Consider the following 18437-nt stretch of genomic DNA (forward strand, 5'->3'; position numbering starts at 1 on the left):
GCGCTCGTGTGCGGCAGACTTGTTATCCCGGGCATTAAATTGTTTGTACATGCAACAGACAAGACAACACAACACAAAAGGAACAGGAGGCGGACTATAAGTCAGCTTATTTGCTTGATAACAATAACAAAAGCTCCAACAAGCCATGTGAGCTCCGGAGGTGGAGGCCTCAATTGTGCCTGGCGTATGATGGAACTGCTAGACAGGATCCTGGAACATTGCCAGAGCTTTGAAACAGCTTTTTTTCATTACAAAATAACATAAAACTTCATTTATTTATTTGTTTGATGTTGTTATCGGCAAAACCAAAACCAAAAAATTCGATTTAACTTAATCGAATCTGAGGCCCCATGGAGTGTGATTCAATTCTTGGCTTGCCTAGACACTTTTCCCCAATATGTCGCCATTGTCAGACAAGTAGGTCGAAAAGGCAGGGAAAAGGGGAAAAGCCAGGGGGCAAACTCAACTGGTGGTGACCAGCAAAGGCAATAACAGTGCAAAATTGGAAAGTAAATGTGAAAATCGTGTTTTAAATGCTTTCAACGTCAGACCATTCCGTCGGCAAAACACTTTCGACAGTTTGGCATTTATCAAGTTTGGATCCGACTGACAAAACAATTTAAAATTTGTTGCCTTGGCAAAGCTGATCTAATTGAAATGTTGGCCTAGGTCAAAGTAACACATGGGGACAGGATATCTCGAGAGTCCTAGAAAAGAAAGTTCAGTTTGTCGTTAAGGAAGATTGAGAGTGCTCAGGCTTATTTTCGAACTGACTTTTCTAGTGCTGAAGAAAGTCACAAGTTTTCCAGTGCCAATTATATTTACACAATTTTCATTTGGAGAGCAATCGGATATTGCGCTGCTAAATAAAAATGTATGTCAAGAGAAATGTATCTCCCATCTCAAGCAATTAAGGTTGTTCAAAAAAAATTGACCCATCTGAATCCACTTAAGGTTGATGCATAAAATCCATAAACTGCATATTAATCCCTCCTTAATCAACTCATGAAATTGTAGAGTGCATTAATTTTCCTAATGCTTTAAATTAGCTGACCTAAACACCACGACTAAAATGCGCTCATTAGGAGTCGCTCGACCGCAGGACAGATGGAAATGAAGTCCTTTTCCCTTCGTTGCTCCCGGCTTTTTTCCGCGTTGTCATTTGCTGCTCATGAGCGTGTTGAAACTGCGTTGAATTGCAAATGTCGCAGGCCATGAGGCAGCTCAGTTTTTCCGCATTTTCCCCTCTAATCCTTTGCTGCAGCAAATGGAAATGCTTATAAATTATGCAAGGTGTTTTTTGTTTGTGGGAGGAAGGACATCTGGCGGACACCAGCAGACACTGTCATTGTGTTCATCCTTCATTTGGCAGGACTGGCTGCACTTCCGAGGAACGGGTGATGGAGAGGGGCGAAAGTGACGAGGAGCGCTGTTTATTCTGGCCGTGTTGTTGTTCTCCTAATAGCTGCGAGCATTGACTTTTGTTTGTATTTGTGGCTTGTCACCAAACAGGACTAGAGCCTCGACTTTGGTAGGACTCTGGTGGGGGAAGATGGGTGGTTCAGCTTACAAAGAGTTGTCAGATTTGCATCACAAAGTAAGAATCCTGCGGCTGCTTTTTGGCAGCTACTCTTGCAATGCTTTAAGTGAAACAACTCTAGAACTTAGAATGTCCCATCTAAAACTATATTGCAAATTAGGTATACATAAAACCTCGCCGTCGTACTCCTTCTGAATTCAAGCCTCATTGACTTTCTGCATTTCAATTAATGCAAATTTCAGCAGACCGATCTAAGAGATTGTCCTTCCCTTGCGCGAAAAGCTGCATTGCGCCTATGTACACAGGGAGAAAAGATTTATCAAAGTAGATATCAAGACGGGGTATTATACGGAAAAGTGCAGTAAATTATTTTTTAAACAATATAAATTCCTATAACATTACTAACATGATTAAAAGTATAGTTCGTTTTTCGACTCGAAATGTTCCTGTTTTTCGGTGAGCACTGGTCCACGACAATTAGCGTGATTTTCAACGGCTGACGGAGCTGGGCGAGTGAAAGTGGGAAAAGCGGTGCGGAACGAAATGCAAATCAAGCGATGCCTGCACCAAAACGACACACAAACAAATCGCCAACTGCCGCAGTGCCAGCCGCCGGCTGTCCGCATTTCGAATGCCACAGAGTTGCAACAATTCCAACGAATTCAATTTGTCCCCAGGGAGGAGCACGGTGTAACTGATGTGGGAACTGGAAGTGGAAGTGGAAGCTGGAGCAGCGGATCTGATGGCACTGCCTTTGACAAGTCGCTATGCCAGCGTCGCGTAAAAAGCCCCCCAATGCAGCTCCTTTTGCCCGATACTGGCTTCCTTGTTGCCGCCTGACACGTGTGCAACATGCAGCTCATGACAGACAACTTTGTTGCTACCCCAGCTCATGCTTGCTAGGTATGTGGGGTATATAAGACGCAAATCCAAAAGGGTTGGGGTTATAATTAAGTATTATTAATTTCCTATGATATGTATGTAAAATATATATTCTATTCGAATAAATATTAGGAAACGAGAACTTCGATACTACGCACATAGTACTTGCAACTTAATAAAATGTACCTTTCCCTATTGACTATGAGAATTTAGGGGCAGACCAATTCATAAACTCTTAGGTTATATGGTAAGTATCCACGACGGGAAACGTGCATGTAATCTGCAGAAAAAAAAACTTTCAGGTAGCAGCTGAAACCTTTTCATGGCTAAAACTTTTACGCGCACGATTTGACAAGTCAAGCTGGTTGTTGCTGCTGGCATCTTCAACAGAACCTGGTTGCCACATGTTTCCGGCCCCCTGGTACACCCACTTCCTCCAAAAGGACTGCACACAATGCATTTGGTTGCCTGGGCAGACCCTGAAACCTCTAGTTTGGTGTTCCATCAGATTACTGTTCACTCTATATATTAAACATTTTTTAATGCCAATGCGGTGGATCAGTGGCTTAGTTGACTAAAAGCAAAGTGGGAAAGGTAATATTATTATTATAGTGTGCATTCAAATTATAATTACCAAGCATATTTATGAGTAAATAACCCTCATCAGCAGCGCTATACAAACATCCATAAAAGCATTTTCAAAAGTTTGAGCCAAAGTAAGTGCAGAATTAAGATCCGTACCGTAGTTGCTTTCATATTCCCACTTTGCCGCTGGGCATCCTATGCCAACTCAATTTCTGACCGACTATTCCTCCATTTTGGCCCATATTAATTTGCGTGCGTGTGTGTAGTGAGTGAGAAGAGTTCATTAAAGTTTCACGTGCGAAATTATATAAAATTTTAAGTGCCCGACTTACCTGCGTGTCTGTCTGCTCCCAACTGCTCATGGCTTCCTGCCACAGCCCGTGGAGGACTGAGAGGTGCGAACAGGTCGCGGAAGTGCAAATTATTTTCCCCAGACATTTTGCAGTTGCTTACCCTTAATTGCAGTCATTACTGCTTCCTGGAGAGATTTATTATTTAATTGAAAAAAAAGTGCTTCCCTTCGCTGGATTTTTTCGGGGATCAATTATGACACGTGAATATTCCACAACGAATGCACATTTATATTAATTATTTATTTGACCTTTTTATCAGTAATGCCGTTTACTGGCTTACTCGTTTTTAAAGTTCTACTTAAATATTTATGTGGTCTTTCGCATGGAAGATTTTTAAAATAATTATCTTATCAAACGTAATTTCCATATCGCCAAATAACAACCTCACCCAACCCGTTCAAATGTCAAGAACACAATTTTGATTGATTTTTCCACCCAAATGCCTTCAATTACTGGCGCCTTTCCGACTTTCCGTGCTCCTATCTCCATCACTATCCACCCAAATGAACACATCCTTGTATTTTGGCCCCGAATACAATAACCTCATGCTGTGACACCTCCAGTCATTTCGAATCCTGCCCCACGCCAACTTGTTGCATCCGAAATCAACTGTGATTCTCGCTTCACTGGAGAAATCACCAATGAAAAAATTGCTCTATGCCCAAAAACTGTCAGTGACACTTACAAATTGGATTTTCGACAGCGGCAAGCAGTCCTGAAGGACACACCATTATCGCGTGCTGGCATAAAATCGCTTAAAAAGATATCCCAAATAAATAATGTCGAATGTAAATAACAACAAATCAATTTTTAAATAGACGTTGAACCCGAACACGCACAACAGGACCCTATTCCCGACAACAATGAACCCTCTTCATCAGTGGGCTTAATGTGTGTGAATGTTTCCGAACAGTGGTACGAAATACTTACAAGGACTTTAAAACATTTTTTTATTCCTTTTTATATAATTATTCCTTAAGAGACGATTTTAAGGTCAATCCCTGATTCATACTCAAGCATAGACCTTCAAATAACACTGCTTAACCCCAATCAACCCACTGTAGCACATCCCGTAGCCCGCGGCAAAAAGGTCTCCCTGTTCTCCCTGTCAAATCCAGCCACTTTCACTTAGCCGATGCCAATGGTTTTGATAGATTCAAGTTCACAGTGGGCCGCCAGGTGGCCATTCATCTACCACCCAGCCAAGTTACCAACGAAAATTCGGAGACAGAGGTTGTTAGCTGACTTTTGGGGGGTACTGTGTAGCTGGGCTGTTCATGCGGTTCATTGACATGGCCATCTGAGGAGCTGGGGCAGATGGGGCCGATTTAATTTTGATTAATTGCGGTAAATGTTATGTTAATTTGCTGGCACTTTTTTGGATGGCTGCCTGCAATGTCTGTCTGTCGACCGATTTTAGATAAGCTGGTAATAGGGCGACTATTAGTGGGCGGGTCGGTAAACTAATTTTCTGTCAAGGCCTGCCACACATTGTGTGTGTTGAGTCCGCCCGACTGAGTGTGTGCCGATTTGTATGGGCTGACAAACACTAATTAATTGCAATCAGCTCCTCTTTGAAGGGGGTTTCGTCTGACGCTTTGGATCCTGCTGTTGATTGGAGCATGCTAATTACCTAGGGATTGTCAATCATGTTAAAGCAAGTGGGGAAATTTGCACTTAAAGGTACTTCATCGAGCCATTGGCCTTTATCCAATGAATGGTACAGATCGGCAAATGAATTAGTTCATTTGAAAGTGGAGTATTTATTTCATTAACTATATTGCTTTAAGCTATGTTTTCCAATTCCCTGTATAGTTAAGCAGTTACAAACTGGAACACAAAGTAAAATCTAGTTTTCTATCGAATCCTATAAATTTGACAAGCTAATTTTTTGGAAAGAAGTTTAAAAAACAAAATGGAAATCCTGGCAGTGGGCCTGGCGGCCCTTTTGCAACTGATGGGCTGCTACTTTTTTTTCGCTCAGCCGCAGGATCGCTGTTCGGCGGCTCCAAATTTGGCCAGCTGGATATTCCTGGGTGCCACGTTTTTTTTCCTGTGGGACACCAAAATATATCCTCGACGATTTATGCACATGTCCGGCTACTGGCGCATCCTGATTGAGATTGTGGCCTCCGTTTTCCTGACCGAGCTGGGCACCGTCATAATTTGGTGTAGCTTGGAAAAGTTTCTGTTCAGCCTGACGAACGAGCTCGTACATTTGATGCAATGTAGCTGTCGTCCCTCGCCTTCTTTATATTGGCTTTCAGGACTAATTACCAGCTCGATAAGCGGAGCGGTGCTGTGGTACGTCCTTGAAGCCACCGACAGCATGTACTACATAAGGAAGTTTTCCTGCAAGCTGAGAACTACATTGGGCGTATCCTGGCGGATGTTCCGCTGCTATATCCAAATGAATATGAAGGCCAAGCGCCGGGCATTAGCTATGTGCCAATTAGCCAAGAGGGCAAGACAATGCCAAATGACACCTTGTGAGTATTCTGAGTCGGATGATGATAGCAGTGACTAGTACGAAAATCATCGACGGTCGTTTTTATACATTTGGATATTTTGCTGATAATGAGATGTTGTACTCTTTCCTAGAACTATGATTTCTTTCTGGCAATTAATACAGAACTAATTCGAATATTATTAAAATTGCGCAAGTTTCGGTAAATTCGTCCGGTTGATTGAAACTTAGTATTAAAATATATTAAGTGCGCTATTTCAAATCGTCTTTTAACTTAATAATAAATGGCAACCATTATTTGACAAGTTATTACACTTGTAATGCTGGCATTGTGTTTTATGAAAAGTTCATGACCACCCCCGAAAAAAAAAACAGAATAAGATGTTCCGATTATTCATCGAAAGAAGCATTTGTCATACGCCCCGTCGGCCACACCCCCTCGCTGTGTGCGTGGCCATAAGAAACACTCACAGAACGCAAGAGCACACCCGAATACACACAAGAAGACAGCTGGAAATGAATAAAAATGGGAGTGTCAGACGAGTTGCAGACAATCAGGGAAAACATTTGGAGATTGCCGTGCATTTCTAGGCAGCAATAGACGCCATATGCTAACTTTGATTACTTCTTCTGGCTTTTATCGCTGCTTCCCAACCCCAAATGTCTATGCCATATTCCAGAAATGTAGGCAGAGCAGACGGGGAAAGCAAAGAAATTGTATTTCATTTTGCTGGCACTGAGAAAAGACAGAACCGGATATGCGACATTTTATCAAGTCAGGCATAAATCAGCAGCTTATGCTGGATTCCATTGGGAGATGGGTCGGCTCCATTTCCTCGCTTTAACTCAGCTTTCACTTACTTTCTTCGTTGTTCCTGCATGTTTGAAACTGGCAAATAATTTATTTTGCATAAATTTGCCAGCACTTAACGATGGGGGATCTACGCCACACCTATGAGAAGACCACGCCACCCCACCCATCCGACCATCATCACATCCTGCGCCAAAGAATGAGCGCGAGGAATATGTTCCGTGGGCGGGTCACGCTGAATTATGCCATCTAATTTGTCTGCAGGCAGGTGGTGCTCATTAGTCTTACCACGCTTATGAACGGCTCTCCCGTATCCGTATGTTTTTCTCGCCGTACAGCCGCAGCACACTCCTGGGACTCCGGGAACCTGCGCTGCAGATAAGCTCTTCGCCTTTGCAGCGGACTCACGTAGCTGGTTTTGTGATTTCCTTTGCCCGCTTCAATGCCAGGCGTGGGATTTTACTTGATACCCTTTCTCTGGATAAGGAAATGGAACATTACTAAGTTCTCTGTGCGTTAGGGAAAAATATAAAATATTAAGGATCCTCAAAAGTTGAAGCCCTAGAAAATAAAAACTTCCGAAGACTGCTGATTAAGAATATTAAAAGTTCTTACCTTTTTCAAAAGAATGCAGCAGAGCATCCAGACACCTTTTACAAACTGGATTTTCGCCCGCATAGTTCGGCACCTGACTCCGCTTAAGGCCTAATGGATTTGCGCTTTGATGTGCCAACTGCGTGTACGTGTATCAAAATCGTACGAGGGAGTGTGTGAGTTGTATGAGTGTGTGTGTGTGTTGGCCTGGTTGTAAGTGGTTAAGTGTCTATATTAGACGCCATCACTTGCAGTTTCCCATTTCTAAGGGCCCGCTGGTATTTTTTGGCCGTGTTTTTTGGCCCATTTTACTGCAGAGGTGGCAAGCATAAATTTCAACCTAAATAGCCTTATGAGGGCGGCCTCGAAGCTGATCCTCTGTTTATGGCCCGACCAAATGAAATGTGAGTGGGAGTCGGATTCGCATTTGGTCTGGGATTGCGTATGTATGGAAGTGCCTCGTGCTGGCCCTTTTAAATTAAAAATCCTGTCCGTGGCTTATGTTTGGGCGGTCCCAAAATTGAATTTTCCTCTCGTCCCGCTTTGATTAGCATAAAATGCGGTACGTGTTTTGGTTTGGCTGAAAAACGTGTGGTGATGATGATGGTCTTGTGCAGAAATCATTGAAATATTAAGTGCTTTTTCAAAGAATTTTTATTTTTGTTAAAATTTAATTTTTCTTTGCACACCACATTTTTATTTGCTTATTTATCGTTTACTTTTCCGGATCTCATTTTTTCAACATTTAAAAATTCGCTTTGCTTGTAAACAGTTTTGGTTTTCCTTTTGTTCTTGACACTTTACTTACAGTAAATATTGTAGAAATGTTTTTTTACTGCTCTCGACATTTAACTAATGAAATTTAGGTTGTTCTTCAGATTATCTATATACACACAGATTATGCTTCCAAAATTCTTTTAATTTACTTTCAGCCGGGTTCTTGTTTCCTGTCTATGGTGGGTGATTTCTTTAAAAAGGATTTATTTCTTCTGTATGCAATATTTTTTCTGCATTGACCGGTCTAAACTTAGTTATTTGCTAGGCAAAAGTTTAATATTAGTTTAGTATCTCACTTGTGTTTTTTAAACTAACTATATTCCTATAGAAACAATCTTATTTCAACGAGCACTGGTTCGCAGCAGTATCTTTTATATCATTTCATTTCCTTTCTCATTTAAGATTATGTAAAAGTATTTAAATGTAACCTTTATTTAAAAAGTGTGTTACGAATTAACAATACATATTTATATACTCTTCGGAATTTTCGCAACACCAAATTTTTGTTTTGTAATATAAGAAAATATGTGTTTTTCTAAATTGAACAGTATTTAAAGCAACATTTCTTTTATACAAATTAAAGTAATGAATCCATATCTTAATGAGAAAAAAGGTGTAATCGGCAAGCCGAATCCGGGAATACCCTTACCAACAATTAGGCAATTATTTAACTTTTTATCAGAGATTAGCTAAGTAATAAAGATTTAATTTAGAACGACGCACATTCAGACCAGCGGATTTTGCTTTACTGACTAATTGGAATCACCTCCCTCACATCATTGTTTGGGCATGATATCTATTTAAATCTACATATCCATCTATTTTCCACCTAGACTTACAAGAAGCTGTGGTTTAAGTAGCTTTGTACTTCTAAAGCCCCTCATTACCTAAGAATCTGAATCAAAATTGTTCGTCATTTTGTTAATCGTTTTTAGCACATCAAAAACTATAAATATTGGACCAAAAATTACCATTGAACCTTATTTAAAGTCAAATATGTTTGCTACTGTCTTTCTTTATGTTCAGTTTCGTTTTCATTTGGTTAGTTCTTGACCGTCATGCCCAAATATTTACATTTCCTTGCGTTCAGCTTATTCATTTTTCAGCATCCATGCATAAATCAATTAACATTTATGGAAATAAATGTCGAAGAGTGAAAACTTAACACAGCGACCCCCAAAAAACTATTTACAAGGTCAACCACACAAACCGCCATCGCGCTGGGTGGAAGTGGGCGGCTGTAAGGATCGGATGGTATGGAATGGGATGGGTCAGGAGAGCAAGGACACGAATGTCGTCGCCTTTTGTGTGCGTCTTGTCGACACAGTTTTTGCTCGCCAGTTCATTGAAACGGTGGCAGTCAATGTGTCAGATAAACAAGCCCGATGACACTTTTCGGCCATGATTCAGGGTCTGATCCGGCAAACGGAGCGTGAGAGTCAAGTGTGGGAATTTATAGTTGGCCATGCAATTCTTGCCCCAAGATTTGCACAATAAACACCTTGACGGGACAGGAAAATGGGAGTGCTTGGGAAATGGCGAAAGTGGGTGGTGCTCTATCTCTGACTGTCTGCACACAAGTGGTCACATTTATGTGGACGATATGTTTGCCTTGTATGCGGGTAGCTCCTCTTCTGACCCCCGTCCATTTGCAGACTCACTCCTCCTTTGTTTGCAGGACCTTGCCAGGACGTGCCCTGCTGCACACACACACGCACGCAAACAATCCTCCATGCACGCTGCCAATGACAGTTGTCAACATGACAGTTATAAGGACACTGATACAAATGTTACGGATGTTTGTCTTGGCCGAACAAGGAATGTTGTTTATAGCATGGTGTAAGTAGAGCGCAAAGATTGATTAAAAGTGCTGATAAATGGTTGCGAACTGTATGTGTCCCATCTTAAAATTAATGGATAATTATCTCAGTGCCGTAAAAGTTAATTTGAAAAGTTTACAAATGTAGAGGCAGTGATATTCACAATCTTCTTTTCGAAAACTTTGAAATAAGCATTAAGAACTCTTCGTTACGACTTTAAAATCTCTGATACCATTAAACATGATTTTTCTAATAGTTTCACTTAAGTGGACGTTTGAAAACACTTAGCCAACTTTGCTATTCTTAATTCCTATGACACTTGAACTTAAAGTATTTACTTGGCCACGACCTTAACTTTTATATGTTTCTTAAGAAGATTACAGAAATAAAGAACTTTGGAATAACTGCAATAGCTGAATTTGATAAAAGTAATAGAGGTACGGAAAGTTTACGTGACTAATGGCAATGAAATTGGACAAGGGCTTGTGTATGATTGACCTTGGCTTTAAAGTTCCTAAGAATTTTACTAGGACTTTGTGTTCCCTTTTAGCCAGATAAAGTTGCATTCAGCAGTAAGGTTAGGATAGCACACTGCTTTAAACCATTCATTCACATTATACATACTCTAGAAATCTTTCAAACTTTAATCCTTTTCCCTACTTTTACCGCAGTTTTGGAGCTGTTTTAGGCAGTACTGTCAGAAGTTGGTAAGTCCGTTTCAGTTGCGGAAATCCCAGCTAATGTCCGGCAATCAATGCCTGGGACCAATGTAGATCCCTCCGAGACTATCGCCGCTATCCCCGCCCACGCCGCTCCCCTCGCCGTCCTCCTCATCCTCCCCATCGTTATCCAGAAGGCCATCGTCCAGCCCAATGGCTTCCGTTCCGTTCTCCTGGCCACTTGGAACATTGTTGATGGTGGTTCCCTCGTAGGTATCGCTGTCGTCCACCAGACAACAGTCCCTGCAGTCATCCGTCGAGGAGTTGACATCGTCGCTGAGATCGTCCAGCAGCGTCACCTTGGGAGTCCGAAACTCATCTGGACATCCCACCGAAATGCCGGCGGAGGCAACCGATATCTTGATGTTGCAGTTCGTGGAGGCGTGGCAGGCATGGGAGTGCGGAATGGGCTGCTGGAGAGTGGCCACCTGGGAGGACGCCCCGTGAGCGGGCCGGAAACTCAGATTGGGCGTCCGCTGACCCATGCTGGCGATTCCGGGGGGCATCTGGGTGTGCGACATGCTCAACGTGGGCGGCACATTCAGCACCGCTGCCCCACCGCCCACCTTGTGCTGCGAGTGGGCGTGGCCCGAGTACATCAGCTGGTGCGTGTCCGAGGCCAAATTGTGGGCAGTCAGTTGCAGCGGATGCTGATCCTTGCGTTCTGTCGAGTGGAGAAAGCAGAAGAGATGGCAACTATAAACACTTCAGATTGCAAAGTATCTGAAGGATGCGGACACGGAAGCGGAAGTGCATTCGAGGACATGTCGGCGATTGGTTTATCGCCTCCACATTGTGCAGGCATCTGTGAGGGCCTCAAGTGAATGAGCCAGCACTTCGCGTCCCCCATCACTTCCGCTTCCCACTGTCCTGGGGTTTTGCAAATGGGAAGATGCGGGAGTAGAAGTATTCGCTACCCTGCTCTCAAATGAAAATGTGCATGTGCCCATGGGGCGCTACGTGGACGTTTCGTAAAATCCAATTAATTAAATTGAAAAATAAGCTGATTGTCGTATTGAGTATTTTCGAGTCTGCCAATCCGCTGCATACAAATTTGCAGCTATGCATTCTAATCAACAATATCGCTTTATATTATGCGAAATTCCTAAATAAACATTTTAAATAGTACTTAAATTTCACCAAACTATATTAAAGCACTATTTTAATGCAGTTATGTTTGGGGAGACATAACATAAAAACTAATAAAAATAAGTTTAAAACATTTTATGATTTCAAAATTTAAGAGGATTTGCAAACTTAAATTCTTGTTATTTGTTTTTTTGTTTTAAGCTCTTTAAACTGAAACAGATTTCGTTTCAAGCAAAATTGCGAGACTAAAAAGTTAGACAGTTAATCAAATTTTAAAAAGCCCCAGTAAGTGCTTGTTACTAAAATTAATTAAACAGATTAGGGCATACTCCCCGATCCCAAGCACAGCGTATTTCAGAGTGCAGTGGCTTCGGAAGGGTGTGAAAACTTTCCGGTGACACCCTGCCCTCGACCTGACAAGCACCATTGTCCTGGCCATACAATGGCTCTCAAACTATGTGTGTGGTTACAAGTGGGTTCAACTGCGTTGGTATCACCTTTTCCGCCGCCATCGCCTCCGCACCTCACACCCGCCCCGCAATTATCTGTCCGTAAAACTTTCAACTAACGTGGTCGGATGGGGTAAAAGCCCCGGCTGGAGGCGGAGAGTAATGGCAGGACGAGGAGGCGAGGAGGAATCCCATCATCAACTCACCCAAGGGGTCCAGAAGTTTTGGCTGGAGCGGCAGCATGAAGTCGTGGCCAGTCGTCGCCGCCCGCGGCTGGAGGCTCTGCACCGCCGGCACGCTCAAGTAGTCCGCTGCAAAGTCAGAGGAGGCGGCCGGAAAAGGCGGGAAAATGCGTTAGTGCCGTCGGAGCAAACAATGTAACGGTGGCCGAGCCAGGGCCAAAGTTTCCCCAAAATAACCGAAAAGAAAACAAACACGAAAGCAAGGAAAAAACGAAGAAGGAAATGGAAAACCCAAGATGGTGGGAGCTTGCTTTACAAAACTTTAAAAACCACACGCAGCTAAAAATTTCTTCTACATAGCGTACTGATAAAAAAGTTGGCGGCAAGACACAAGAAAAAAGTGAAAAGTTGCGAAATCATTTTTAATAATTCTATAGATAAATACACTCGCATAAAATATACAACTTTAGCATTTCCATCAACAGGCAGAAAACTTTTAACTATCCATAATTGCAAAATGGGAAAATTTTATTTACAAACCAACTTTATGCAAACAGTTTCGAAGAAAAATAAATTTAAATACGTTGGCTTAAAGACAACTTATAAGGTAAAAGGCATTCAAATAAATACATTTATCGGGCAATAAATACGTAGGTATAGACAACGAATCGCAGAATTTGTTAAAGAGAAATTCGATATTCTGAACATATATTTTTCTAAGAAACATCATTAAGTGAACCAATAGAAAATCCTTCAAAGGAGCGTCTCTTCAGACAAACTTTTAACTATAATTGACAGTCGTTGAGAAGTTGTTACCGTGAAAATTGGTTTACTCTTGCACTTTGTATTTGAGCTGGTGCAACAAATTTAAATATTAAAATTAATTTGCCCGTACTCTCGGAGCACTCGGCGGTGCGAAGAACAAAATGAAATTTCAGCGGGTGAGGCTCGTTGAGGAATGGGTTGGGATTTTTCCACAGACACAGATGCCTTCAGGTGAGTGGGCATTGGCGTCCACTGCCTTAATTGAAATTCCTGGCCAATTCCTGGCCGTTGGCATTCGCTCTTGGCCCACTGTGGCCATAAATTGTTCAAGCGTTTGGCCGCCCTTTCAGCACACGGGTGTGTTTCTGGTAAATGACCACTACAGGATCGCAGAATTAACCCTGTAGCACCAGCAGCCACTTGGCCTGCTAATGATTTAGTTGCTATTTTTGTGCCCTGCAATTTGCATCCGAAAGTGGGTAGCAAAAGCATTGCTCCCTCGACTTTTCCGCACCTCGGCATAATGCAAAGCAGCTTGGGAAAGTAAAAAAACTGAGTGGTAAACAGGAGCCGCGTCAAATGTCACCGCTCCTGTATTTCCGGCAAACAGAGAAATTTCATTTGCCCCGGAACTCGGAACGTGCCAAAGTATGCAACTCTTTTTTCTCATTGCCTTTTTTAGCGAAAAAATGGGGCCAGTTGCATTTTTTCAAGCGGCTTATAAACTGTTTCGCTACTTGTGAACTGCTCTTAAAATAGCAGTCGCAAAACAACAAAGAAAACAATTAATAAATACTTTTCTTAGAGCATCTTAAAAACATTTCCTGACTGACACATAAGTTTTTTGTGTATAGAGAGAAGGTAATATAAATATAAAATTAAAAGATATTTTATACATCTTTGAGTTTTATATTTATAGTATGAAAACGTCTTATTAAAGAATTTATTATATTAAATTTAATTATTCGATGTAATTGAAAAATTGAATTTTTTATATGCCCAGCAATCAAATCCCCATCATATTAAAGTTTGAGTCGCGACCCTTTCCGTGTATAACTACAACTTAAAACTTTCATCAGCTTTTCGAATTAGCATTTATGGTTCCTTTTTCTTTTAACACTTTCTCGCAGAGACCCCTGCCCTTTTGTCCTGAGTATCCAACATACGAGTAAGTTCAACTAAGCAACTTTCAACTTTTCGACTAAAATTCTTTATTCTTTCGCTTTCCACAACCTCACAACTGGCTCAAGAAATTAATCGCCTTGAGAGCCGCAAACTGCCTTCCGTTTTCCCATTTGAGTAGCTCCTCATTTTTCCTGGACAAAAGAAAAAAGAAAAGTCGAGATTTAAGCTTGCACACTTGAGCTCTTGTGGCTTTAATTAAAATGCACATCATGGGGAAATTTTCTTGAACCGGTTCTTTTCATTATACATTTTTCGACAGGTTTTTCTTTCTCATATTTTTACACTTTATTTTCAATTTTTTTACGTTTATGAGTCGGGCTATTTTCCAGCACTTTGGCGGACTGGCGAGCAAATGGAAAAAGTTTTTCAATTTGTTTGACGATAAATGAACTTTATTTCTATATATGTTCGAGTGCTTTAGTGTGGGCGGGAGCATATAGAATGTTTGCGCCGGTTTGGCCTTTTTGAAATATGACATAAAAAGGATTTTCGCCTAGCATAATAAAATTGTAATTAAAGTTAAATGCCGAATATAAAAAGAATTTGCAAAAAGCTTTTAATATGCAAATAAACATAAAAAGTTTTCCCTTTGCCCGTTTTGTGTTTGTTGCAATCTCTTTTATTGACTAACTCTCGCAGTGACAAAGTTATAGCACTCGGGTGAAATTTATAGCATGCGATAAATTTTAACAAGCTGAGGGCAACGACAACAAGAAGATGGTTCCCCACTCAAATGACTAATTCTTCCAGACCCATAAGAATACCCTATACAGACTATAAAAGAGAATAACACCGAGGGCTTTATTCGAAAGTTATTATTTGATTTAATTGTTGAAATAATAAAAGTCTGCTTCTTCTATAATGCCTGTATTAACCGTCTTAAAATAAACAAATTAAATGAAAGGATACAATTAAAAAGACCTTAAATATTTTCGTAGCTCTGTTAATTAAGTTCTTGCGACAAGAGTTGTAAGTTCTATCTTCATTAAATAAATATTTTTTGAAATAAAATAAATACTGGTGCATATTTTTCTCAGTGCTTACACGCGCATATAAAGAAATTTCTGCAAATGGTTAACAAACATTTGTGCACGTGCAGCATGCCAAGACAAAGACAAAGGGGTCGAAGAGAAGGGGCGGTGGGCGGAGAAAGTAGAAAGTAGGGGGATGTACAGATAGACGGATAGACAGAAGGTCACAAGACGGGACAACACTTACAACTGATGAACGAGGGACCGGCGGGGGCGGCTGCGGCGGCTGTGGCACTGGCTGCTGATGCAGCTGAGCCTGTTAGCGATGCCGATGACGTCATCGCCGCCGACGCTGGGCCAAGGCCGTGGGCGTGGCCATGGGCGTGGCCGTGACTGTGGGCGGGCGGGTGCGTGGGTTGGAGCATAGGCACTTGGTAGGTCAACGCCGACATCGGCGTCGGGTCCGCCTCATTCATCGCCATCGTGGTCGTCGTCCTTTGCGCAGGATGCAGGCCAATGACATTGACGCCGTTCACGTTCACGGTGCCTGGATTTCCGACCGGCGGACGGATGCATTTGCATTCGGATACACATATACAACACACGCATTCGATTACATGTTGTTACACCAACACACACAAAATGTAACAGTTACAAATACATTTGACAAACATTAAGGAACAAAAAAAGGAATAAATTCATTTTAGAACCATATGCAGCAACATCAATTTCGAATAAAAGGCTTTAGGGCAGCCAAAAATATAATTAAACCGCTTATAATTTGGAAAAGCCCCCAAAAAGGAAAGGGTTCTTATTTATGAAAAAACATTTCGAATGGGTGTATACGTTACAAATTTTTAATTCAAACAAAGGTTCAAGCTTAAATAAAATACATTTATAATTCGTTGAGATCTGTGACATGGTATAAAATTAGAAAATTATTAAAATACTGAAATTATTATTTTCTGTCTTGAAATCTTTCAGAAGGAAGCTAAGCTTATTTATGTATTTACAATGTATGTATTTGTCCATCTTTAGTAAAATGTTTAATTATTATTTGCTTTCCCCGGAGGCTTGCGCCTACATAGATCATAAATAGTCAGGATAATCTCAAGTCAACATTAATGAACTTAGTAGCACGTCAAAGTTAACCAAGAAAGGGCTAATATCCACTAGTTGGAATTGTGGGCATTAAGGAAACCCAAAGCGATTATAAATCCTCGTACGACATTAAATTTATAACCCTTGGTGAGTCCGAAATTGCTGTGCAATTGCAGCTGCTGGGAGCTGAGGATAATGGGAAATCATGTCCCCGCTCGAGTGCATATATCCACTTAAGTCTCTCGGCCCCCGGGGTTTGCAGCCTCAGCAGCATCCAAGCCACTCGCATGTGGCGAAAGTCCTGCCTTCAATGCTTTTGAATAATCAGTAAAATGGAAATTTACCACATGAAGTCCCCAGTGGCGTGGGTGGTGGGAGATTCTGGGGGTCGGCAGCACCCCGGGGAATACTAAATGCTAAATAACAGATGACTCGCCCAGTGAAGGGTGCATAAATAATAAAATAATTAAACAAGAAATTGAATGAAATTAATTCAGGCCCCAACAGCGAGGCGAAAGCAAACCAGAAGCCAGTATCTGTGTGTGTGTGTGAGTATCTGTGTTATGTATGCTGCATGTGTGTGTGTGCGTATTAGTCTGTAGCACTGGGACTGCTCTAAATATCTGCAGGCCGAAAAAGCAATAAAACAAAAAGTAATATTCAATACAATTTGAAAGTGACTGAAAGAGGCAGAAAAGTGATGGAAAGTCGAAAACTCCGACCGTAATAATACCCTATACTCGCCCGAACATTATTTTGTAAAATATTACGTATACGTATTATTATAAACCATATTTACACTCATTGCACATTTTTTTTAGTAACCAAAATTATGCTTTGGAAATGCTGTGTTTGTTTTGAATTAAAATTTGTTTGTTGTAGTTACCGTGAGAAAAAAATTATATTTACACTTGCCCAAAACCAAATTTGATTGTCATGCACTTAATTAACATTTCCGGCAAATTTAGTTTGTGCGAGTAGCGGGTATAGATGAAGCAGGTTGCTGTACTCACCGATTTTGGCACCGCCGAATGCGTCCTTAAACATTGGCGCCCCTGCAGCGGGATGACCCACCGCATGGCCACCGAGTCCCGCCCCGCCTGCTCCCACCGGACCCACGCCACCGGCCACCAATCCCGGCCCAGTTGGTGGCGTCTGTTTGATGGCGTTCGTCCTTCCGCGATGCGGAGCGGTGGGCTCCCTCTTGCGGCGCGGCTGCTCCACGGGCAGGACACGTCGTCGCTTCTTGGGCAGCTTGGAGCGAGCCTGGGAATAGGAACATGTTAGCCAAAAGAGGTAAATAGCTGGCCAGAAGCTGGCAAACCTGAGTGTGTGAGTAGAACATGGAGAAGTTGCTAACGATGACGGGCACGGGCAGGGCGATGGTCAGCACACCGGCCAGAGCACAGAGGGCGCCCACGAACATGCCCGGATAGGTTTTGGGCGCCACATCGCCATATCCCACGGTGGTCATGGTCACGATGGCCCACCACAGACCCAAAGGTATGCTCTTGAACTGGTTGTCCGGATTGTCCTAAAGAAAAACATTTAATACTTCTTATTGATATGCACATTTCCGCTTTCCAGTTCCCAAAATTAATTATTAACAAAGAAAACATTAACATTGGCTTTCCATGTAAACATTTCATTGTTATTTATTAGCTTTTGGGCAGTTTTTAATAAAATGTATGTAATATTTATTTAAAATTTACTTTGTGGCAATTGATGGATTTAAGAACTTACTACTCTCGAGCTCTTTACGTAACAACACGAATTTAATTAAACCTCACCTGCAGCTTCTCCGCATAGTATGCCAAACTGGCGAAGAACACTATGCCCAGGACGAGGAAGAACACCAACAGAGTAAGCTCCTTGGCCGAAGCCTTGAATGTGTGGATGAGGATTCTCAGGCCCGGTGAATGGCGAGTCAGCTTGAACAGTCGCATAATCCTAACGATGGAAAAGGCCTCCAGAAGACCCGTATATTCACCCATGCGCTGCATTACGTCCGTGTAAAAGCTCAAGGTGGCCGTAAAATCAATGATATTCACCGGCGATTTTATGAACTGCCACAAATTAGGGGAGACCTGAAGAAAATATAATCCTTGTTAAGAATCTTCCACCAGAAATTTCATGTATTACATTTT

The 18437-nt window shown here is 41.7% G+C and overlaps 2 protein-coding genes and 1 long non-coding RNA gene across 6 annotated transcripts in view; 1 reads left to right on the forward strand and 2 right to left on the reverse strand.

Annotated features, from left to right (window-relative positions):
• Positions 1-2798: 2798 nt before the first annotated feature.
• LOC116803583 lies at positions 2799-3244 on the reverse strand. Its single transcript, XR_004363674.1, has 3 exons — positions 3164-3244; positions 3057-3094; positions 2799-2996 (listed from the first exon to the last, which is right to left on the reverse strand). It is a non-coding gene; the product is annotated as an uncharacterized LOC116803583 (long non-coding RNA).
• Positions 3245-5193: 1949 nt separating this feature from the next.
• Positions 5194-6101, forward strand: LOC6611802. The gene has a single exon (XM_002036288.2). The coding sequence runs from the start codon at positions 5276-5278 to the stop codon at positions 5885-5887; it is 612 nt and encodes a 203-aa protein (XP_002036324.1). The 5' UTR covers positions 5194-5275; the 3' UTR covers positions 5888-6101.
• A 1816-nt stretch (positions 6102-7917) lies between these two features.
• LOC6611804 (potassium voltage-gated channel protein Shaw) overlaps positions 7918-18437 on the reverse strand; it is a 41288-nt gene continuing 30768 nt past the window's right edge. Inside the window, exons 7-12 of one of the 4 annotated variants that reach the window (XM_032718794.1) lie at positions 18081-18377; positions 17615-17824; positions 17304-17556; positions 15437-15736; positions 12293-12397; positions 7918-11212 (exon numbers count right to left, since the gene is read on the reverse strand). In XM_032718794.1, the coding sequence (XP_032574685.1) occupies positions 10581-11212; positions 12293-12397; positions 15437-15736; positions 17304-17556; positions 17615-17824; positions 18081-18377 (1797 nt within the window). In that variant the 3' untranslated portion in view covers positions 7918-10580. Of the gene's footprint in view, positions 11213-12292; positions 12398-15436; positions 15737-16200; positions 16914-17303; positions 17557-17614; positions 17825-18080; positions 18378-18437 lie in introns of those variants that run through there. The other 3 variants (XM_032718778.1, XM_032718782.1, XM_032718787.1) reach the window with 3 other exon arrangements.

This window comes from Drosophila sechellia, chromosome 2L, assembly GCF_004382195.2.
Source record: "Drosophila sechellia strain sech25 chromosome 2L, ASM438219v1, whole genome shotgun sequence".
Classification (NCBI taxonomy): domain Eukaryota; kingdom Metazoa; phylum Arthropoda; class Insecta; order Diptera; family Drosophilidae; genus Drosophila; species Drosophila sechellia.

What these genes read in the sequence shown, in the direction of transcription:
- LOC6611802 (XM_002036288.2), top strand. Translation starts at nt 5,276, where the DNA reads ATGGAAATCCTGGCAGTGGGCCTGGCGGCCCTTTTGCAACTGATGGGC.